Below are 21,397 nucleotides of genomic sequence, written 5' to 3' on the forward strand. Positions count from 1 at the left end.
CAGTCATATCACCTCTCAGCCTTCTCTCTTTCAAACTTAAGAGCCTAAACTCTTTAGCCTTTCTTCAAATGAGAGGACTTCCATCCCCTTCGTGCCGAGTTCTAGATTCATGGAGAGGATGCGGTATATAAACTTAAGGTTTAGTTTAGTTTAGTCATTTTATTTGCTCTTCTTTGAATCTTTTTATATCTTTTTTTAGATATGGTGACCAGAACTGAATGCAGTACTCAAGTTGAGGTTGCACCATGGACCTTTATGACATTCTTCCCTTTCCTAATAATTTCTAGCACCCTGTTTACTTTTTGGGCCGCCACCACACATTGGACAGAAGATTTCAGCAAATAAATAAACAAAAACAAAGGCCCAAATTCACTAAGCAAACCGATCGTGTACTGATCGGTTTGTGACCCCTTAGCGACCCCGGCCTGATTCATTTACCTGTCTTCCGACCATCCTCCGATTCGCGCATGCAAATGAGGGCAACAGCATGCAAAATAGGCAGGGACGCGATTCACTAAAGAAAACCCTGCAACACCGACTGGGCTGGCCAATCAAAAAAAAGCGACTGCTGAGGACCAGTCACTGAAGCCCTTTCCGGCTGCCCTGCCTTCTGCCGCCCTTGTCTCTGCCCTGTTAGCCCCTATTCTGCAGCCCCGAACACACTGCCTGCCTGTCCCGAACACGCAGGCTTAAGCGGGTTAAAACCTCGAGCTCCCAAAAGTTCCTCGATCGCCTATTATTTTTTTTAACAGGTGATTGAGGAACTTTTGTGAGCCTGTGGTTTTAACCCGCTTAAGCCCGCCTAAGAGAAGTAACATGTTCATACTTGTATACTCTTCCCAAAACCTGAATAGTTGTATTTTGCATAGTCTGTAATTTTTTAAGGCTCAACTTTGATATACCTGCTAATTCAGCATTGGCATAATCAAGGGGCTCCTTTTACGAAGGCGCGTTAGTGCCTTAACGCACAGAATAGCGTGCGCTAAAATGCCCCACACGCTAGCCGCTACCAACTCCTTTTGAGCAGGTGATAGTTTTTCAGCTAGCGCGCGCTCCTTCATAAAAGGAGCCCAAAGTGTGAAATAAAAAGGGCAAACAAAAGAGTATGAAATGAATTATCATCAAAATAATCCCATAACGCTCTAACTTCCAAAGAGCAGCATACCCCTACTGAACCACAGCTATGACTTGATCATCAAAAGTCATATGTCCTCTCAATTAATGGATATGATCATTTGGAAAGAAATCAGTTCTAAAAGTTTGTTGAAAAAAATGTGTTTTTGAAAAGCTTTATGATTACCCTCAGTACGAATATTACTCGGAAGATCATTCAAAAGACTAGGTGTCAGTTCTGCAAGTCCATTTTTCAATTCTATCAGCACTCTGGGATGGATACCATCTTCTTTGGTGAAGACCGAAGCAAAGAATTCATTTAATCTCTCCGCTATGGCCTTGTCTTTCCCGAGAGCCCCTTTTATTCCTCAGTCATCTAGCGATCTAACTGATTCTCTTCCCAGTTTCTTGCTTTTAATATACCTAAATAGGTTTTTACTGTGTGTTTTTCTTCCAGCACAGTGGTTAGAGCTACAGCCTCAGCACCCTGAGGTTGTGGGTTCAAATCCCACACTGCTCCTTGTGACTGTGGACAAGTCACTTAATCCCCCATTACCCCAGGTACATTAGATAGAGTGTGAGCCCACCGGGACAGATAGGGAAAAAATGTTTGAGTACCTGAATGTAAACCACAGGCTATAAGTGGTATATAAATACCAAAGATAAAATAAAGAAAGAAATGTCTCTTTACTGTCCTTATTTACGCCTTGCATTTGACTTGCCATTTTTTGTGCTGTTTACAATTATTTTCAGTTAGATCCTTCTTCCACTTTCTGAAGGATTCTTTTTTAGATTTAATAACTTCCTTCACCTCACCGGCTGCCATTTGGTTTTCCTTCCTCCTTTTTAATACATGGAATATATCTAGTCTAGGCTTCCAGGATGGTGTTTTTGAATAACATCCATGCCTGATGTAAATTTTTCACCTTTGCACTGCCCTCTAAGTTTCTTTTTGACCATTCTCCTCATGCTATTATAGTCTCCTCTTTTAAGTTTAAATGCTGTTGTATTGGATTTCCTGTGTGAACTTATTCCAGAGATTATATCAAATCTGATCATGTTATGATCCTTGTTATTATGCGGCTCCAGTACCATTACCTCCCACACCAACTCATGCGCTCCATTAAAAACTAGGTCTAGAATTGCTTCACCTTTTGTTGGTTCCTGAACCAGCTACTCCATGTAGCAGGCATGATTTCATCAAGGAATTTTATCTTGCTAGCATGCCCTGATGTTACATTTACCCAGTCAATATCGGGGTAGTTGAAATTACCCATTATTATTGTGTTACCAAGTTTGTTAGCAAATATCTGTTCATCCTGGCCAGGGGACAATAATATATTCCTATCACTATCCTTTTCCCCTTTACACATGGAATTTCTACCCATAGGGATTCCAAGGTGTGTTTCTGCTCGTACAGAATTTTCAGTCCATTTAAGTCAAGGTCCTCCTTAACATTATAACGCTACGTTTCCACCTATTTGATCCACACTATCATGGTGATATAGTTTGTATCCTGTTATAACAATTTCCCATTGGTTATCTTTCTTCCAGCAGGTCTCAGAGATGCCTGTTATATCTATCTTTTCATTTAGTGCAATATATTCTAACTCTCAAATCTTGTTTCTTAGGTTTCTGACATTTGCATATAGACATTTCATGCAATCTTTGTCATATCTATTTACAATTTGCTCAGCATTTGGCATAGATAATTTGCAATCTTTAAAATCAGCATGCTCTGTATTTAAAGAAACCTGGTTTACTGTGACCTTTATTGCAATCTCACTATCAGGATGCTCTGTCTTCCATTTTTTGATGATATCTTTTAGAGATACCTTGTTCCGAACCATGTGTCAGCCCAGCCTCACATTGGTAAGACCAGCATTTTCTGTTGGCCTTACCAATGTACGGCTGGGCTGACACCATGCTCTTTAGAGTGACTGTCAGCCTTCTCCCAGTTTCTAGTTTAAAAGCTGCTCTAACTTCTTTTTAAATGTTGATGCCAGCAGCCTGGCTCTACCCTGGTTAAGATGGAGCCCATCTTTGTAGAATAGGCTACCCCTTTCGCAGTATGTTGCCCAATTCCTAACAAATGTAAAATCCTCTTCCCTGCCTCATCACTTCATCCACACATTGAGACTCCATAGCTCTGCCTGTCTCTTGAGACCTGCGCATGGAATAGGGAGCACTTCTGAAAATGCTACCCTGGAAGTTCTAGATTTCAACTTACCCAAGAGCCTAAATTTGGACTGCCAGATCCTTCCTAGCATATTTCCTTATGTCATTGGTACCCACATGTACCAAGACAGCAGCTTTTTCTCCCTAGCACTGAATAAAATCTTAACTAGGTGACGCATGAGGTCCACCACCTTTGCACCAGGCAGGCAAGTGACCATGCAATCCTCATGTCTGCCAGCCACCCAGCTATCTATATTACTAATTACTGAATCTCCCACTATAACAGTTGTCTTAACCCTTCTCACCTGGGCAGAAGCGCTGGAGACACAGCCTCACTGTGGCTAGGTTGATTTTTAGTAAGAGTAAATTTGAGCATGTATCTCTGCTGCTGGCTAAATTTCATTGACTGCTGATATTTTCCAGGATACACTTTAAAGTGCCTGTCTAACTTTAAGATTCTATTTGGCATATGCTCTCCACTTGTTCCTCTTTCCTGAAACTCTTAAAAACTGGGTCTGATTAGGACTATGCAAAAACTTAAACTGTGCTTTCCTTCTCTTATAGATATTGTTTCTATTGATAAACTAGGGAAATCCTATACATTAATGGAAACAGGCTGATCCACAGCACATTCCGGAAAGCAATTAAAACCGTATTATTTGACAAATTCATCTCCTAAACAGAAGCCTCACCACTTACTAAGTTATATATTCCCTCTGTTAATCTCGGTGTAATATGCTGTCCTTTTATCTATTTCTTATGTAATAAGTTGTACCCTCACTTCTCACATTCTGTAATTCGCTGATTGTCCAGCCTTCTTCGATGTGAACGGCCTAGAAGTCTTTCAACTGTGGGGATATAGAAGAATAAAGTTATTATTATTCATTTAAACTAACGGAAATATGGAACGATATTCTCCTAAAGTAAAGAGAATTAGGTTCACTTCAGTGCTTCCGCAAAAACTCAAAAACCTGGTTATTCTCAAAAATGTAAGTTTATTTTCTTAATTTTGTAATTTATTGTAAACCAAGTCGAGCTTTATTATATGAAGATGACCCGGTCTATAAATTCAAGTTTTAATTTAGTTTAGAGGACATTGCATCCCCTGCTGGGTATGTACTGGCTACAGGTTTGCCTTCTGCTTAACCAGGGTGATGCTCTTCTTTAAAAAGACCTCCCTCCTCCAAGGCAACACAGAGGCTGCCAGACTGGAGGTGGGACTTTTCTACAACATCCCAGTAGGTCTCCTCTATGTACCTCTCTGTCTCCCTTAGCTCATCCAAGTCTACTACTCTAGCCTGAAGAGACTGGACCTGTTCTCTGACTGCTAGGTGCTCTTTTTTTAACTTTTTATTTATTCAATTTATCAAGTTTCAAACAAGCAATTCACATACTTGTACACATATTTATAAACATTAATAACAGAAAATTTATAAACCTAATTCCACTTAATTCAGTGTTTTAGGTTATTCCCTTTTAATTCAACCTATTTAGTCCACCATAATTTGAGAGAGATTTTTAGAAAAATATTAATAAATGAAACAAATCTTATCCAACCTTGAAAGCGGCACTTATCTGCAGTACTACAGCCATTCATGACAGTTTACACATTTTCAGCTACGGGCACTACTTGCTCTTTTGATTCTATAAATCCTAACAGTTGTTTAGGTTCAAAAAATAGGTAACTCTTATTCTGATAGGAAACAAAACATTTTATAGGAAATTTCAACAAAAGTTTGCTCCCAGGGCTAGGACTCTTGGCCTTAATGCTAAGAATTCCTTTCTACGCCTCTGAGATCCTAAAGCCATGTCTGGAAATATTCGAACATTAGAACCTAAAAACTGATCATTTATATGACGGAAATACAGACGTAATACATATTCTCTATCACTTTCCAAAGCAAGAGTTAACAAGGTTTTCCTTTCCGTTATGACCTCTAAAGAATTTTCCAGAAAAGTTGTTAAATTAATATCCTCTTTATTTGCCCCTTGAATCTCATTAGGAGTAGAGACTTCTACAGGTTTCTTTATTTGAAAATAATTAGCTCTAACAATAGGTGGCAAACTTTCTGTAGGAATAAGCAGGATTTCCTTAAAGTACTTCCTTGCCATCTCCATTGGTGAAATTAAGGGGCGTTTAGGAAAATTAAGGAGTCTCAGATTATTTTTCCTTAGTTGGTTTTCGAAACTTTCCATTTTCCTAGCAATAAATGTTCTTTCCTTTATTGATTCCAAGTCCAAAGTTTTCATTTCACAAATTCTTCTCTCCTGTTTTTCTATCTTTTCACTCATATCTTTAAGGACCAAACCTTGTTGCTCCACTTTAGAATGGATAGTCCCATAATCAGTATTTAAAGTAGTAAAAGACAATTTGAGGTTTGCGTCCATAACTGAAATGGCCTGCCATAAAGCCTCCATATCTATTTTTTCCGGCTTCTCCAGCATCCCAAATGTGATGTTAATTCCACCCGAAGCTCCTCTCACTTCTACTGCAGTATGGGGTAGCTGTTACTGTTCTCCAGCTTCTCTGGCTCCTGATGGCATTAGAGCTACCGGCCCTCCTTCACTGAGGCTCAAAATCTCCTTCCGGGACATCGAAGCCTCCGTCACTCCTAAGACTGAACTGCTTCCGGGTTGTGGTGGTGGCTGCCTTTGTTCCGGGATTAATAATGCCCGAACCTGCTGGTTGAGTTCGCCCGACGAATTTGGGCTTGTCCCTGAAGTAGTCCCTGCTGATTCACCCAGTCGGGTAAGCGCTCCCTTAATTATGGTCTGCACCAGACGCAGTGCCACTATCGCCACCGGAGGGTTGCCGCAAAGGGCTCCTTTCCTCTTACCCACAGTTAGGTAAGGGAACTGCTGTAAAACACGCTGGCCAATCAAAGAAGAGGGAGCCTCCTTCTCAGGCATCCGCTCTCATCGCCATCTTGTTTCTCCGTGCTAGGTGCTCTTTGCACTTAGCACACACATAAGGCCTCTCACCAACTGGGAGATAATCAAACACGTGACATTCAGTGCAGAAGACTGGATAGCCCCCATCTTGCTCCTGGACTGCTGCCTACAGTTCATCTTAATATTGGTGATTTCTTTGTTAAGTTGCTTCGGGAGTTGTAATATGTACACTAAGGTGCCCTAAGATTGCTATGGTAATGTTTAATTTTTACTATTATTTTATAAGGTGGTAATTGGTAGGTTATCCTCCAAGGATTTTTTTAGACTATTTCTTAAGAGCTAATTACTAACTAATAGAGATTATCTAATTACTTTTTTAGTCTTCTAATTGGTTCAAGGGCTTATACAGTAGAGATAAGGCCAGGGATGGGTAGGAGCTGAGGAGGCTGGGCAGAAATTAAACACTAAACGAAGACTTTCCTCAACTGCTATCTGTGCCCTAATTTTATCTTATGCTCTGAAATGCAACCTAAAATACTAATCTAGATTAAAACACTTTTTTATATTGAAACCCTAATAGAGACTCCAAAGACTACACTATTGCCTAAACTGACTTTGCTGAAAAAGCAGAGAACTGAACTAAAAAATTAAAAGAGAAGGACAATGAAATAACCTACTGAAGCCCAAGTTTTACCTTTTCCCAAGTTTGAATGCTAGCAAGTAAGATATTCCATTGGAGATTTCTTCACCTTAGCAGATCCTTACTCAGCACCTCTATGCCGTCAATAGGTAGTATACATTTACAATGTCATTAACATCATTTTTAATCAATCAAAGTACATCTAAAATAACTCTCAGCAGATAATATACATTTACAGTGTCATTAATATCAATCAATCAAGGCACATCTGAAATAACAATGTCTTTATTGTCTTTCTAAATAACCCAATGTTGGATAGATTTCTAATTTCATTAGGTAAAAACATTCCATAGCTCTACAGCTCTACCCAGAAGCAATTTCTTTCTAGAGAAGAATAATTTACAATCTTTTAATGGATGGTACCGCTAACCACAGTTCTCCTGAGGAACGTAAATCTTTTGTTTATTTGCATATAATTATTAAATCTGCCAAATAGCTAGGACACAACCCATATAAAATCTTAAAAATAAAAATCAAAGTAAGGAGCTATTTTGATAAAATTGTAGGAGTGCTGTTGATGCAACTAGATTTATAGGCAGCAATTGGCAGCCAGTGTAGTTCTTGTAACAATGGAATAGCATGATCGTATCTATTTCCCCCTAAAACTAATTTAGCTGCAACATTCTGCATAATCTGCAGTCGTTTTGTCTGTTTAGCAGGAATACCTAACAAGCAAATATTACAGTAATCCATGGAAGTAAGTAGAAGTGACTGAACAATATCCTGTAAATAATTTCTCTCAAAGAAATGTTTCATTCGGTACAATTTTAGCTTAAACCAGACTTTCCTAATCAGATCATTAACCTGAGTTTCCATTGTTAGCCCAACATCTAACCAAAACCCCAGTAATCTAATTTCTTCTTTAAACCCTTCCCCCCTTTTATAAAACCATTGCACAGTTTTTAGCACCGGCCGCAGCGGTAACAGCTTTATTGCTCATAGAATTCTTGTGAGCATCGGAAATGTTACCACAGCAGCCGGCACTAAAAGTGTGTGTGTGTGTGGGGGGGTGAGTAAATTTCACATCCTTTTACGAAACTGCAATAGCAGTTTCTAGCACTCCCAATGCTCATTGAGTTCCTATGAGCGTTGGGAGCAGCGGGGGCCTTTCAGCGCGGCTCCCCGTGCTAGAAACTGCTATCACAGTTTCATAAAAGGAGGCCTAAGTTTCACCGTTTCTATGGGAACAACCTGATTTTCTTTTCCTCCTTGTCATACTAAATGGGGTGGTTTTGTTCTGTTTAGATTTAACGTTAAAGAGCGTTGAGACATCCAGTTAAAAATATCAATAAATACAACATTCATCTTAACTGAAGATACACCAGACAGTATAGGAAAAATTAAAACATCATCAGCATAAAAATATAATCAACATTTCTCTTCCAGATTAACAAACCCAAATCTCTCAAATACATATTAAACAAAATAGGGGATAAGGGGGAACTTTGGAAAACACCTTGAGTCATTTGCCATTATTTGGAGATATCTCCTTGCCATTTAACTTGTAAACAACTTCTCTTAAGGCAGCCCTCCATCTATCTCCAAACATTCCCTCCTACACCCACCCTGTCCAATAAAGCCAAAAGCAAGTCAGGGTTGACCAAATCAAATCCTGCCCATAAATCTAGTTGCATCAGCAGCACTCCTACATTTTTATCAAAATAGCTCCTTACTTTAGGAATAAGTGCCAAGAGAACTGTTTCATTACTATAGTGTATGGAATCCTGACTGAAAAAGATCCAGTAAATCAAAACACTCCAAATATTCCTGTACATGGGATGTTACAATTGTTTCTATAACTTCAGTCAGGGTTGGAAGATTTGCTACTGGTCTATAATTTTCACAAACTTTGGGATCTAATATTTCCTGACAGCTCTTTCCCACATGCTAAGGCCATGTTTATCGTGGCCACAAAAACTCCATATTTTTCATTGATTTCATTTATGGCCATGTACTAATATTAGTGATTGGTCATTTTTAAAAATTATCACCTGAGCACATACTGTCACAGTAGCGTACCAAGGGGGGGGGGCAGTCCGCCCCAGGTGCAAGCCCTGAGGGGGTGCTCCTGGCCTTGATGTTCAGCCCCCCCCCCCCGAAGGACCGCTCATCTCCCCTGGCCTCCCCGCACCACCTACGAAGCAGCCCACAGCGGGATCGCGATGCCAGCGATCCCTGCGCTGCTTCGGCGCTGCTTCCTCCGCCACGGTCCCGCCACTCCTCTGATGTCAGAGGAGGGGGCAGGACCGCGGCAGAGGAAGCAGCTCCGAAGCAGCACAGGGATCGCTGGCATCGTGATCCCGCTGCGGGCTGCTTCGTAGATGGTGGGGGGAGGCCAGGGGGGCAAGCAGTCCTTCGGGGTGGGGCAGGGCATCAGGCCTTCAGGGTGGGGCGGGCAGGCAGGCAGGCAGGCCTTCAAGGAGGGGGACTGGCCTTCGGGGGGTGGAGGCCTTCAATTGGGAGGACAGGCCTTCAAGGGGGGGATAGGCTTTCAAGGGGATCAGGCAGGGGGGGGATAGGCCTTCAAGGGGATCAGTCCATAGTCTGTTATTAAGACGTGGGGGAAGTGTCTGCTTGCCCTGGATTGGTAGCATGGAATGTTGCTACTCTTTGGGTTTTGACCAGGTACTAGTGACCTGGATTGGTTACCATGAGAATGGGCTACTGGGCATGATGGACCATTGGTCTGACCCAGTTAGGCTATTCTTATGTTATGTTCTCATCTGTAAGGGCCTTTGTTTTCACTTCTTATTTTAATGTATTTTTTTTCTGGGAACTTATCAGTGTTTTTTAGAATGGGAACAAAAATGGAAGAGAATTAATGTGTGTGGAATGGGGGGGTAACTAATTTCTTCAGCTAAATAATTCAATCCACCTCAACCAGACATAGGAGAACTCACGCACCATTCACACACCCTCCAACCAAAATCGTCAAAAGAAAAAAAACTGTTCGACAACCTCCTAACACTCGACCCCCAACTCTACAACCTATTGACCTCGACCACAAACTACAAAACCTTCAAAAAAGAAATAAAAACCCTTCTATTCAAAAAACACATAAAACCAAACTAACACAATCAGAACTGTCCCAAGCATCACCTGCAACTACTCCATATGTATTTCTGATGTCATGACAATTCAGACATAATTTATGTTATGTTTGGAATAATGGTTACATATATGAGGTTCAATAAAAGAAAATTTTCATTGCCTGTTTCTATTATGACCATTTATTTTTCATGGTTATTACAAAAAATATTTTTTTACATGGGGGGGGGGTGTCAAGAAATGATGGGCCCCGGGTGCCACATACCCTAGGTACGCCACTGCTGTCACCTATTTAGGAGGTGATAAGGTCTCCTATGTAAATCATGCACTAATCAGTTACTATGCAGTAGTTCAGATGCCCTACCTGGTTAGTGCAGGAAGGCCACATGACACCACTCCCCCCCTCCAAAAATTAAATTACAAAAAATAATTAGCATTCCAAAACTAACTTACGATGTTTTAGTGCATCCCACATTAGGCTTATTTTACTGTGTTAGGCACACGTTAGCACCCAATGTAGCTTAATAGAAAGATCCCTAGAGGGGCAGAAATCCTTTTGAACCCTTTCTATAGCTGGCTTACCAAGCACTCTGGGTTCAAAGTATACGCTCTACTAAATAAGGCTATTTCTGCACCAGTTATTTGGGGGGAAAAAAAGCACTCAAACGCACACAACGCAAGAAAATGTTTGACAACCTTCTAGCAACACAAGCAGCAAAAATCAACCATTCCATCTCCAATCTTATGACAATATCAGACAACTTCAAAACATTCAGAAAAGAAATCAAAACCCTGCTTTTCAAAAAATTCATCCAAATATCTTAACCCCTCCTCTTTTACCTCCAGAAGATTCACCTACCTTCAGATAACCTTCCCCCAAATTACCCACCTTAACACCTTCCAATTAAACAAATACCATAAATAGATTGTAACCTACCCTCTCTAACTGAATTCCATATGTAATTTTCATACAGTTCTTAACTGTCAGTTTAATTTCCATCCTATAAATTCACATAGAATTTTTCTTTTTTCAACCATCTTTATTTTCTCTTCTTTATTACTTTCCAGGTACTTTAGTTAGATTGTGAGCCTTCGGGACAGTAAGGGAATTTTTTAAGTACCTTCTTACTTCTCATTTATAATCTTAATGTATATTTTCTTCAAACCGCTTAGAACCTAACGGATGTAGCGGTATATAAGAAATAAATTACATTACATTACATTACATTCAATTATGGACATGCTAGTGAGCTGGAATTCATTTAATGAACTGCTACGAATTTATGGGTTTGGGTTAATTAGATTTCTTTTCAGCGTTTATGAGTTAGCATGCAACAATGGATTTGGAAGCCTTATTGCCATGCATTAGTGGGTTTGAATGTATTAATGTTTCATTCTTTTGTTTTGATGAAGGCTGAAAACATCTTGTTTCTGGAACTGGATCTAACTCCACCAACAGTATTTGAAATGGACTTCTGTAGGGAGCAGGCTGAGCAGGACCCACGATCCCTTCATCTGGAGAGACTGATGTGCCTGGACAGCCTAATGGAGCGGCCAGCAGCTGTCAGAGTTAGGAAATCTCGATCCTGGTAAGTGCATTCACAGGCTGACTTTGTTTCCTAGAGCAGTGGTTCTGACCCCTTTCCAGTTGGATTTTCAGGATTAAGAACGTAAGAATTGCCACTGCTGAGTCAGACCAGTGGTCCATCATGTCCAGCAGTCCGCTCACGCGGCGGCCCTCTGGTCCAAGACCAGCACCCTAACTGAGACTAGCCCCACCAGCGCACGTTCCTGTTCAGCAGAAACTTGTCTAACTTTGTCTTGAATCCTTGGAGGGTGTTTTCCCCTATAACAACCTCTGGAAGAGCGTTCCAGCTTTCTGCCACTCTCTGGGTGAAGAAGAACTTCCTTACGTTTGTACTGAATCTATCCCCTTTCAACTTTAGAGAGTGCCCTCTTGTTCTCCCTACCTTGGAGAGGGTGAACAACCTGCCCTTATCTACTAAGTCTATCCCCTTCAGTATCTTGAATGTTTCGATCATGTCCCCTCTCAATTTCCTCTGTTCGAGGGAGAAGAGGCCCAGTTTCTCTAATCTTTCGCTGTAAGGCAGCTCCTCCAGCCCCTTAACCATCTTAGTCGCTCTTCTCTGGACCTTTTCGAGTAGTACCGTGTCCTTCTTCATGTACGGCGACCAGTGCTGGACGCAGTACTCCAGGTGAGGGCGTACCATGGCCCGGTACAGCGACATGATAACCTTCTCTGATCTGTTCGTGATCCCCTTTTTTATCATTCCTAGCATTCTGTTTGCCCTTTTTGCTGCCGCCACACATTGTGTGGACGGCTTCATCGACTTGTCAATCAGAACTCCCAAGTCCCTTTCCTGGGAGATCTCTCCAAGTACCGCCCCGGACATCCTAAGTTCGTGCACCACAATGAAAATGCATAAGATACATTTGCAAATAGCAGGAAGCTGTTATATGCAAGTCTGTCTCATGTGATGATCCTGAAAATCTGACTGGTTCAGTGTTCTGCCAGGAGAGGGCTGAGACACACTGTCCTAGAGTATTTCTTGGTAAAATTGTGGAGACTTTTCGCAGAGATGCCATCTCATAGAGTGAGATTAACTACACCAAGGAGTGAGATTGAAGGCCAAAGAGTGAGATTTTTCAGACGGTACATCCAATGTATAAATCTAGAATGATTTAATTATAGTATTGCTTTGCAAATGAATCAAGGCAGCATTCAATGATATGGGCTTTTCTTTGGAGCCTCAAAAAGAATACATATAAAGTAGGGATCAATTTGTGTAAATTTTGTGAGCTGAAAATTTTCTTCCTCCCAGTAGTTAAAAGTATGTACATTGGTTTCACAGCATGTGTACTCAGCAGCATAGCGAGGGAAGGAGGCACCCGGAGTGGTGGCAACCGACATCACCACAACATGAACTCCATCCCACACTCATCCCCGCAACATGCATCCTCTCCCCCTCTCCTACCTGCTGCGCACAATGACCTTGACTCTCTCTCTGATGTCACTTCCTGTTCCCAGAGAGGAGGAGCCAGTGCCCCTGCCATGAAGGTGTCTGGGGCGGTCTGCCCCCCACCCCTCTTCACCACATCATTACATGTACTTGCAGTAAAGAAAAAAGTAGGGTTACCAGACATCCGGATTTTCCCACACATGTCCTCCTTTTGAGAACATGTCTGGTGGTCCAGACAGTTTTTCAAAACTCGGCACTTTGTCCAGGTTTCGAAAAGCTTTCCTTCACATCACGTCGGGCAGGAGGGTATCAGTGCATGTGTGGATGCCACGTAATGACGTCACACGCATGTGCACGTGACATCATCGGGTCGCATCCGTGCATGCGTGGATGTCCTGCCCAATGAGAGCAAGCAATAGGGGGTGGGGCTGGGGCGGGCCTAGGATGGGATTGGGAGCGGGACTGGGGTGGGGTGGGGATGGGTAGAACTGGGCGGGCTTAGGGGGTGGGTCTAGGGGATGTGTCCAGGTTTTCCAATCAGAAAATCTGGTAACCCTAGGAAAAAGAGACAGGGCAAGGGAACGCTTTAGGCAGGAACATGTGCTCAGATTTCTTCCTACTGGTTGGAACACTTGGTTTACTTCTCTAAGACTTGCCTCTCGTGCAAGTAGTGATCAAAATCAGATCGCTATATTGAAGCTTTGATGTATGAGAAATAGAGCTCAAAGAGTAAGAGAAAGAGAAGAAAGCATTCAAATGAGTTTGATATACTCCTAATTAGTGCAAATATTGAAGGCTCATTTAATAAAATACTGCTAGATTTTTGTTGCATTAAATGTCTTTTTATCAATGCATCATTGCTGAGTATGAAAACATAAAAGTTATAGCTATACTACCATGAAATTTGCTCCATTAATTAAAAATATAGCAATGGCAAATTTTTTTAAAAATGGAGCGATCCCAGGATGGGCTTTAAAATTTTTTCAAACTATTTTCTGATCAAGCACAATCAAATTCATAGGAAAAACTTCAGTTTGCACGTTTTTTCCACTTTAGTTTTTTCTGGGTAACCCTAAGCTACAGTTATAAGATTTAAGGGGTATAATTCTATAAGGGAGTACAGCATGCAGAACAACATTATATAAAATTGCCCAGGGGTGTGTGCGATATATGTATATGCATATATACATATACGTAGGCATTCCCGGGGGTGGAGAATAAAGGGAGCAGGGGTGGATCCGGCACTTGTGTGTATACTTTATAAAATAGAAGCACATGTGCCTGTTCTTTCTATGGTACATTGACAAATGAGCGCAGGAAAATTACGCCTCAACAAATGCGCACACTGACAACTGCGCGCAGGACAATGGTGCCCCGTCAATTGCGCTAGTGTTAGGGTAAGGTTCAGATGAAGATTAAATCCTCATCTAAACCTTACCCTAACACTAGATGCAAGTGAATATTTTAAGTGTAGTGGGGGTCCCCACCCCCTCCTTCAAAAAAGAGGGTTACTTTGTAACCCTCAAAAAGACAAAATAGTATCCGCTGTATGGAGCGCAATTGACGGGGTGCGATTGTCCTGTGCGCATTTGTCGGGCCAGGCTTTCTAGTACAATAGCGCAACCATGTCTTTTTTCCATTCCTAGTACACCACCTCCAAAACAATTTTTAAAATAATTACTGCATGGTTAGGACGCAGCCTACTTCCACAACCCAGCCTACTTGAACAACCGCCTAATCCAAACTACCACAACCAGACACAGGAGAACCCAGACACCATTCATATACCCTCCAATCAGAGACATCAAACGGAAAAAACTGTACGATGGCCTTCTAGCCACACAGGCAGCAAAACTAGACCACCAACTTCTCCAATCTACTAATCGTGACCCCAGACTACAAAACGTTCAGAAAAGAAATAAACCCTGCTATTCAAGAAATCCATGAAGACTAACTAACACTGTATGAAACATTTCAATCCTCTGAGGTAACCTGCTCTACTCTGTAACACCTCTGGACATGTCCAGAAATCCTCTTCTGTAATCCGCCTTGAACCGCAAGGTAATGGTGGAATAAACATCACTAATGTAATGTAATATGGCAAAACTAATGCAGAATGCTTTAACGTGTCCCACATTAGACTATTTTTGCTGCATTAGGCATGTGTTAGTAAAAGGACCCCTGCATTGTTAATATATGTATACTCTATGAATGCTTTTATATAACCAGCCCCAAGCATTTTATGGAAGGAGAAAATTAAAGCCAAGGCCATCTTTTACTAAACCGCTGTAGAAACCTCTCCTGCGTTGGAGCAGCGTCAGAGCATTTAGCACTCTGGGCTGGGGTAGAAACTTCTATTGCGGCTTAGTAAAAACAGGCCAAAATAAATTAACCCCCACCCCCTTATATAACCATTTCATGGTTTTTAGTGCCGGCCATGGCAGTAATAGCTCCAACGCTCATAGAATTCTCATGAGCATTGGAACTGTTGCCACCTCGGCCAGCGCAAAAAAACATCCTACGGATTTTGTAAAAGGGGGGGGGAAGTAAATAAGACATTTCACAATTTTTGAAAAGGGTGCAACAGCTATGAAAAAGTGAGAACCACTGCACTCGTTAGAAGGGTATAATTAATTTTTTTTTTGCTTTAAAAACTGAAGCTCTCTCTGCAGTTAATATGTCAGCTGATCGGAATATACAGCTATGCTTAGTTTATGTTTTGTGATATACGGTATGAGGATTATTGTGTAGGGTTTTTATGAAGGTAAATGGTAAGGATATTTTTCTTTCAAACCAAGCCCCCATAGTTGTAGGATGGCAAACTCCATGCACCCTTATAAAGTATCTGCTGACATTTTCCTCTGCTTTTTCTCTGTATCCTCTCTGACAGAAAATTACCATACATACTCACATATAAACCAAGATTTTTGGGCCAAAAAAATTAGCCCCAAAATGGGAGTTTCAGTTTATATTCGAATCCACCCAGTGGCCAAAGCTTTTGTCATCCCCTTCCAATGACTAGCATTGCTCTCCTCCACTATACCACATTCCAATGATCAACCCTGCTCTCCCATCCCCAATGACTGGTACTGCACTCCCATCATCCCCCCAATAACCATTACTACTCTCCTGCAACCTTCACCCCCCCCCCTGATAACTGTCGCTACCCCATCCCATCAGGGGGATTACCACCACTACTATCCTCCACCCCCCAGCATTGATCCTTACTGTTCTGGTACTCAACAAAGCTAATGCTCAAGGCCTGCAGACTCCCACCGGCTTCAAGAATCCTGGAAAGGGTGGGAACTGGCAGGCCTCTTTTTTGTGGAGAAAATGTCACCTCGGTTTATATTCAGATCAGTTTATATTCAAGTACACATGGTACTCATGAGGGTGTGAAAATATAAATAATCTATGTGTGCTATTTGCCCCTCCCTCAACCTACATATGCCTGGAGAACTCTTCCTCCTGCTATAGTTAAAAGTACAGGCAGTCCCCGAGTTACAGATACCTGACTTAAGTACGACTCGTACTTAAGAACGCAGTTGTGGCTTCATTTGATTTCACTAAACAGTATTTCTAGTGGCATAGACTCCTACACTTCTCCTGTAGCACATTAAGAACAGTGTGTGGTTGTGCATGCTGTACCTTAGAGAGAACACTGGTAGGGATAGTTGGCCCTTTTATCTGTTGGGAGCAGAGGTAAGCAGCAAGAATCTTAAAATCTACAAAGTTCTGAGTTACATATAAATCTGACTTAAGAACAGCTTTAAAAATGTAACTCGTTCTTAACCTGGAGACTACCTGTATGTGCAATCTGGGTCAAGATTGAATAATTTTCAGACACTATTTTACCAACCCCCAAACTGGTATTTATCCGTGTAAATGGCTTATGAAAATTGCCGTATGTGTATTTTTGTAAGTTATAAGATGCATATTATGTACAGATACATCTGTTATCAGTGATTTATGTTATATATTATACCCATTGTAAATACAGTTGACTCTCTGTATCAATGAGGAATTGGTTCTACAACCCCCTGCAGATACCTCTTAACTTCATCCTATTCCATCTCATTCCAGAGCTTCCTTTCAAATGAAAGATTCGCCTCATGTGAATATATGCCATGTAGGTATTTAAATGTCTCTATTACCAGTATATCTCCCCTCTCCTGCCTTTCCTCCAAAGTATTCATATTGAGATCTTTAAGTCTGTCCCCATATATCTTATGATAAAGACCACCAGCCATTTTAGTAGCCTTCCTCTGGAGCGACTCCAACCTGTTTATATTTTTTCAAGGTGCTGTCTCCAGAATTGTACACAATATTCTAAATGAGGTCTCACCAGAGTCCCTCCCTCTTCCCAACTCACACTTCTCAGGATCAGGGCAGCATGGGATCCCTTCTTAGAGTGTGGTTGCCAGGAACCATGAGTTCTCCTGGGAGATGTTTTATAGTCCTTTTGGGGACTCAGGTCCTTTCTGGAAAGTTAATGCCGCCCGAGCCTCATGTCCTGACTTCTTACCCTGGGGACTTTCCAGAGATATCTTTTTAGGCATTACCTCAGGGAAAATTCCAGGAACCTTGGCTTATCTTAGCGGTCCCCAGAGTGTTTGGGTTTCAAGTGTCAAAAAGGTCCAGGTGCTTGAACCAGATGAGCTGGTACATGTGACAGTAACAAGCCTCAGTTGCATCATGTTTCATGTTTCTTAAAATTTGATGCAAACACACATCAGTTTGTATCAGTCTCAGTGTGTCACTGAGAAGACACTGAAGGAGCAGAAGTGGGCCAGAGGTTTGTCCTGCTTCAGGCACTGCTAAATTTCTGAGGTGAAAGGTATTCTTCTTCTGTGTAAAAATCTAGATGCAGGCCTAACTCCTACATACTTTAAAGCTAGGGTTACCAGATGTCTGGATTTCCACGGATGGCTTTTCAAAACCTAGCACATGCATGGACTTCCTCCCTTCCTGACAAGAGCAGGCAGCGGGGGTAGGGCTAGGGTGGGCTTGGGGGTGGGATGAGGGAGGGAATGAGCGTAACTAGGAAGGCCTGGGGCGGGCCTAGGGGGTCCAGATTTTCCAAAAGGAAGTCTTCAGCCCTGCAACAATAGCAGCAGCCATACTCAAAGGCTGTCTGCAGCCTGCATCAGGCCTTTCCCTCTGACCCGGCCTGTCCCTTCTGACACAACTTCCTGGCTGCCAAGTTACTTGTGGTGAGAATGAGCTATAGTTGGGTCCACGGATGGTTGAATTTGTGGATGTGGAACCTATGGATACGGAAGGCTGATTATAATCTATACCGATGGTTCTCTAACCATTTAGTCGGGTTTCCAGGATATCCCTAATGAATATGCAAGAGACATTTGCACACCTGTCACCTCCAATACATGCAAATCTGTTTCATGCATTTTCATTAGGGGACCACTACGTCCGACTACAAAATATTCTGAAGGGAAATTAAAACCCTGCTATTCGGAAAATTTATCAAGAAAAACTAAAACAGCATTGTTCCTAATCATGAGATTTTCCAAGTAATCTCTCAACCATGAACTGTTTCCAATCCTGCAATTTTCCAAGCAATCTCTCAACCATGTAATTAGCACCGTTTCCTGTAACCTTCTTAGAAAATTTCTTTATTCAATTTTCTATACTGTTCTCCCAGGGGAGCTCAGAACAGTTTACATGCATCTATTCAAGCATTTTTCCCTGTCTGTCCTGGTGGGCTCACACTCTATCTAACATACTTGGGGCAATGGGGGGATTAAGTGACTTGCCCAGGGTCACAAGGAGCAGCATGGGTTTGAACCCACAACCCCAGGGTGCTGAGGTTGTAGTTTTAACCACTGCGCCACACTGTCCCCTAAATGTCAGCTTCTTTTGTAATCCGCCTAGAACTGCATGGTATAAGCGGAATAGAAGTCACTAATGTCATGATATCCTGAGAACCCCACTGGCTAGTGGAGCCCCAAGACAAGTTTCAGAACCACTGATCTGTACTCAGTCCAGCATGTATTACATGTCTAATGTTCACTTATGTGTTCTTCAATCTGAACAAAGGATGGTGATAGAGTTGGAATTGGTCATGCTGTAAATTTTTTGTTTTTTAGGTGCCAGCAGCCCAGACCCCTCCCCTCTTCAGCAACCCATATCTCTTTGGCTTCCAGTTTACAACATCCCCCTTTGACACCAACTCATAAATAATGCCTACCTTCATGAGATGTTGTGCACCAGATCCTCCCTGAGAATTGCCAACTTCCAACAAGGTGCAGCACAAAAATGAATTCCACCAGTTGCATCTTCTAGCTTATTGCTCTGGAAAGGTTGGAAGAGTTGTTGTTTCTTCATTTTTTTTGGAGAATTTTTCATTTTCCTTTTTATTTATAGCTTATTATTTATTTTTATTTATTTATTTTTATTGCACTCTATATTAAATGACTTTTCTGGTCTAATTTTTGTTTCAATTTGCAAATGTACATTTCCTCGAATTTAATCCTGTTGAGACAAAACTTGCTCTGTAACCATATATGCTGTCAATCATACAGGAGCTACCAGAAGGCAACTGCACTGATCCTGCATGCCAGGCTTGCTCCTTTTTTAAGGCGTGTGCAGCACAGATTGTGGTCATCAATTCTGACATAAAATGCATCCTAGAAGATTGGAAACAAACAAAATCTCACTGGGGGTTTGCTTTGAGATGGAATGTCAAAGATTTCTCATGCATTACTAGGAATACTTTCTGTTGATAAGTTCAAGATTTATTAGATTTCTGTACTGGGGATGACCCTGAAGCTGAGAAAGAGATGCACTTGTCATTTTGTGATATTCAGAATCCTATTATCACTTTCAACAAAATTTCAGTGCTGAACAATGTTAGCACTGTGAGTGGTAAAGTTGAAGCAGATCAAAGAAAGGTAAGGGGAGAACTGTTGTCCTCTTCCCCCAACAAGGTCTATGCAGATTTTGAAAGGGCTAAGGTTCAACTTGATTGCAAACACAAACATTCTAGGATGATTTTTATACTTAGACACATTCAGAAAAATTTTACATGCAGTTCTTACAGCAGGCTTTGCAGCAGTTTTCCAAGCAAATGCATGCTGACGCCAAACTTTCCTTTGAAAACTGCCACAGGGACAAAGGGCCTGATTCTATATTGGCGCCCGGTCTCAGCAGCCGCCTAAGTGGCTTTTGAGAACCACACATGGGCATCCTATAAGAATTGCCACCCTGATTCTCTAACCGGCATCCATGTCACAGATGCTATTTAGAGAATCGCATTGCCGCTGAGCTGATCACAGCAAGGGAATCTCCCTGCCATGATCAGCAGAGCGACAGCGGCAGGAACCCCCAAACCCCACCGCAAGTCAGCCGATAGGAGGGATGTCCACTCCCTCCCGCTGCCACCCCCAAACCCCCTACACTGTCCACAGCAGGAGGGATGCCCAATCCCTCCTGCCGCAAACCCCTAAGTAATCCCCGGCAGAAGGGATGCCCACTCCCTCCTGCTGGCATCCCCCTGCCCCCCCCCATACCTTTAACAGGAAGGCTGGTCAGAGGGAATCCTACTCCTTCTTCAGAATGGTGGGCCTTCCTCTTCCTGGTGCATCCTGAGATGTAACAGGGAAGGCCTAAGGTCCTGATTGGCCCAAGCACCTAAGGACCCCCCCCCCCCCATAAGAGGGGCTTTAGGCACCTGGGCCAACTAAAATCTTAGGCCTCCTTCCCAATGCATTCAGGGATGCACTGGGAGTAGCCTAAGACTCTGATTGGTCAGATACCTAAAGCCACTCCCATGGTCCACTCAACTGATTACAGCAGGGAGATGATTTTTTTTTTTTTTTTTTTTTTTAGAAAACATGCATCCCGATTGGCTGATTAGATTCCTACTGCTGCCTACAATCGTGACACTGTTTATAGAATGTGACCCAAAGTATGTATGATCTCATGCATTCGCTTTTTCTGGAAAGACTTTTGCTGGAAAGATACATGTTTAGATTTGAAAATGCTAATTATGTACTTTTGCTCCCCTGACCTCAGGAAAAGTACCAGTATTTCCCCAGGAGCATCTTCTCACTGTGTGGTTGAAAGTGCACATGTTGTGGAACAGTACACAGACTTTTAGTTGCATTGAGGGAGGGAAGTTTTTGGACAAATGTTTTCTATAACATGGATAAAATGCTTTTCACCCATATAAACCACTTTTTTAATTGCCCTTTTTTTGATATTTATGTCACTTTTATAGCAGGGCTCAATAAAATCTGAAGTTTAGAAGGATTCTTTGATCAGTACTGCAGTCTACCAGGCAGGCAAAGATTAAAAACTGAGCTTTATCATTCATGCCACTGGCTTTTTTTTTTTTCCCCATAAGTCTACCATCCTGAATAGTACTTAGTAAGAAAACAGGCTGTACTAGATACAGTGTAATTACTGAAGAGCTTTTATCATATTTCCTCAGGGGAAAATCAGAGAGTGGTTGTTGATAATGGAA

General features: G+C 41.8%; 1 protein-coding gene across 3 annotated transcripts in view; it reads left to right on the forward strand.

Annotated features, from left to right (window-relative positions):
• The window catches only part of KIF3C (kinesin family member 3C), a 285,345-nt gene extending 265,202 nt beyond the window's left edge, over nucleotides 1-20,143 (forward strand). For all 3 annotated transcript variants that reach the window (XM_033936155.1, XM_033936154.1, XM_033936156.1), the window contains 2 exons: nucleotides 11,345-11,520; nucleotides 19,020-20,143. In XM_033936155.1, coding sequence (XP_033792046.1) covers nucleotides 11,345-11,520; nucleotides 19,020-19,113 — 270 coding nt within the window. In that variant the 3' untranslated portion in view covers nucleotides 19,114-20,143. The remainder of the gene's footprint in view (nucleotides 1-11,344; nucleotides 11,521-19,019) is intronic.
• Nucleotides 20,144-21,397: the final 1,254 nt, after the last annotated feature.

Source organism: Geotrypetes seraphini, chromosome 3 (genome assembly GCF_902459505.1).
Source record: "Geotrypetes seraphini chromosome 3, aGeoSer1.1, whole genome shotgun sequence".
Taxonomy (NCBI): Eukaryota; Metazoa; Chordata; class Amphibia; order Gymnophiona; family Dermophiidae; genus Geotrypetes; species Geotrypetes seraphini.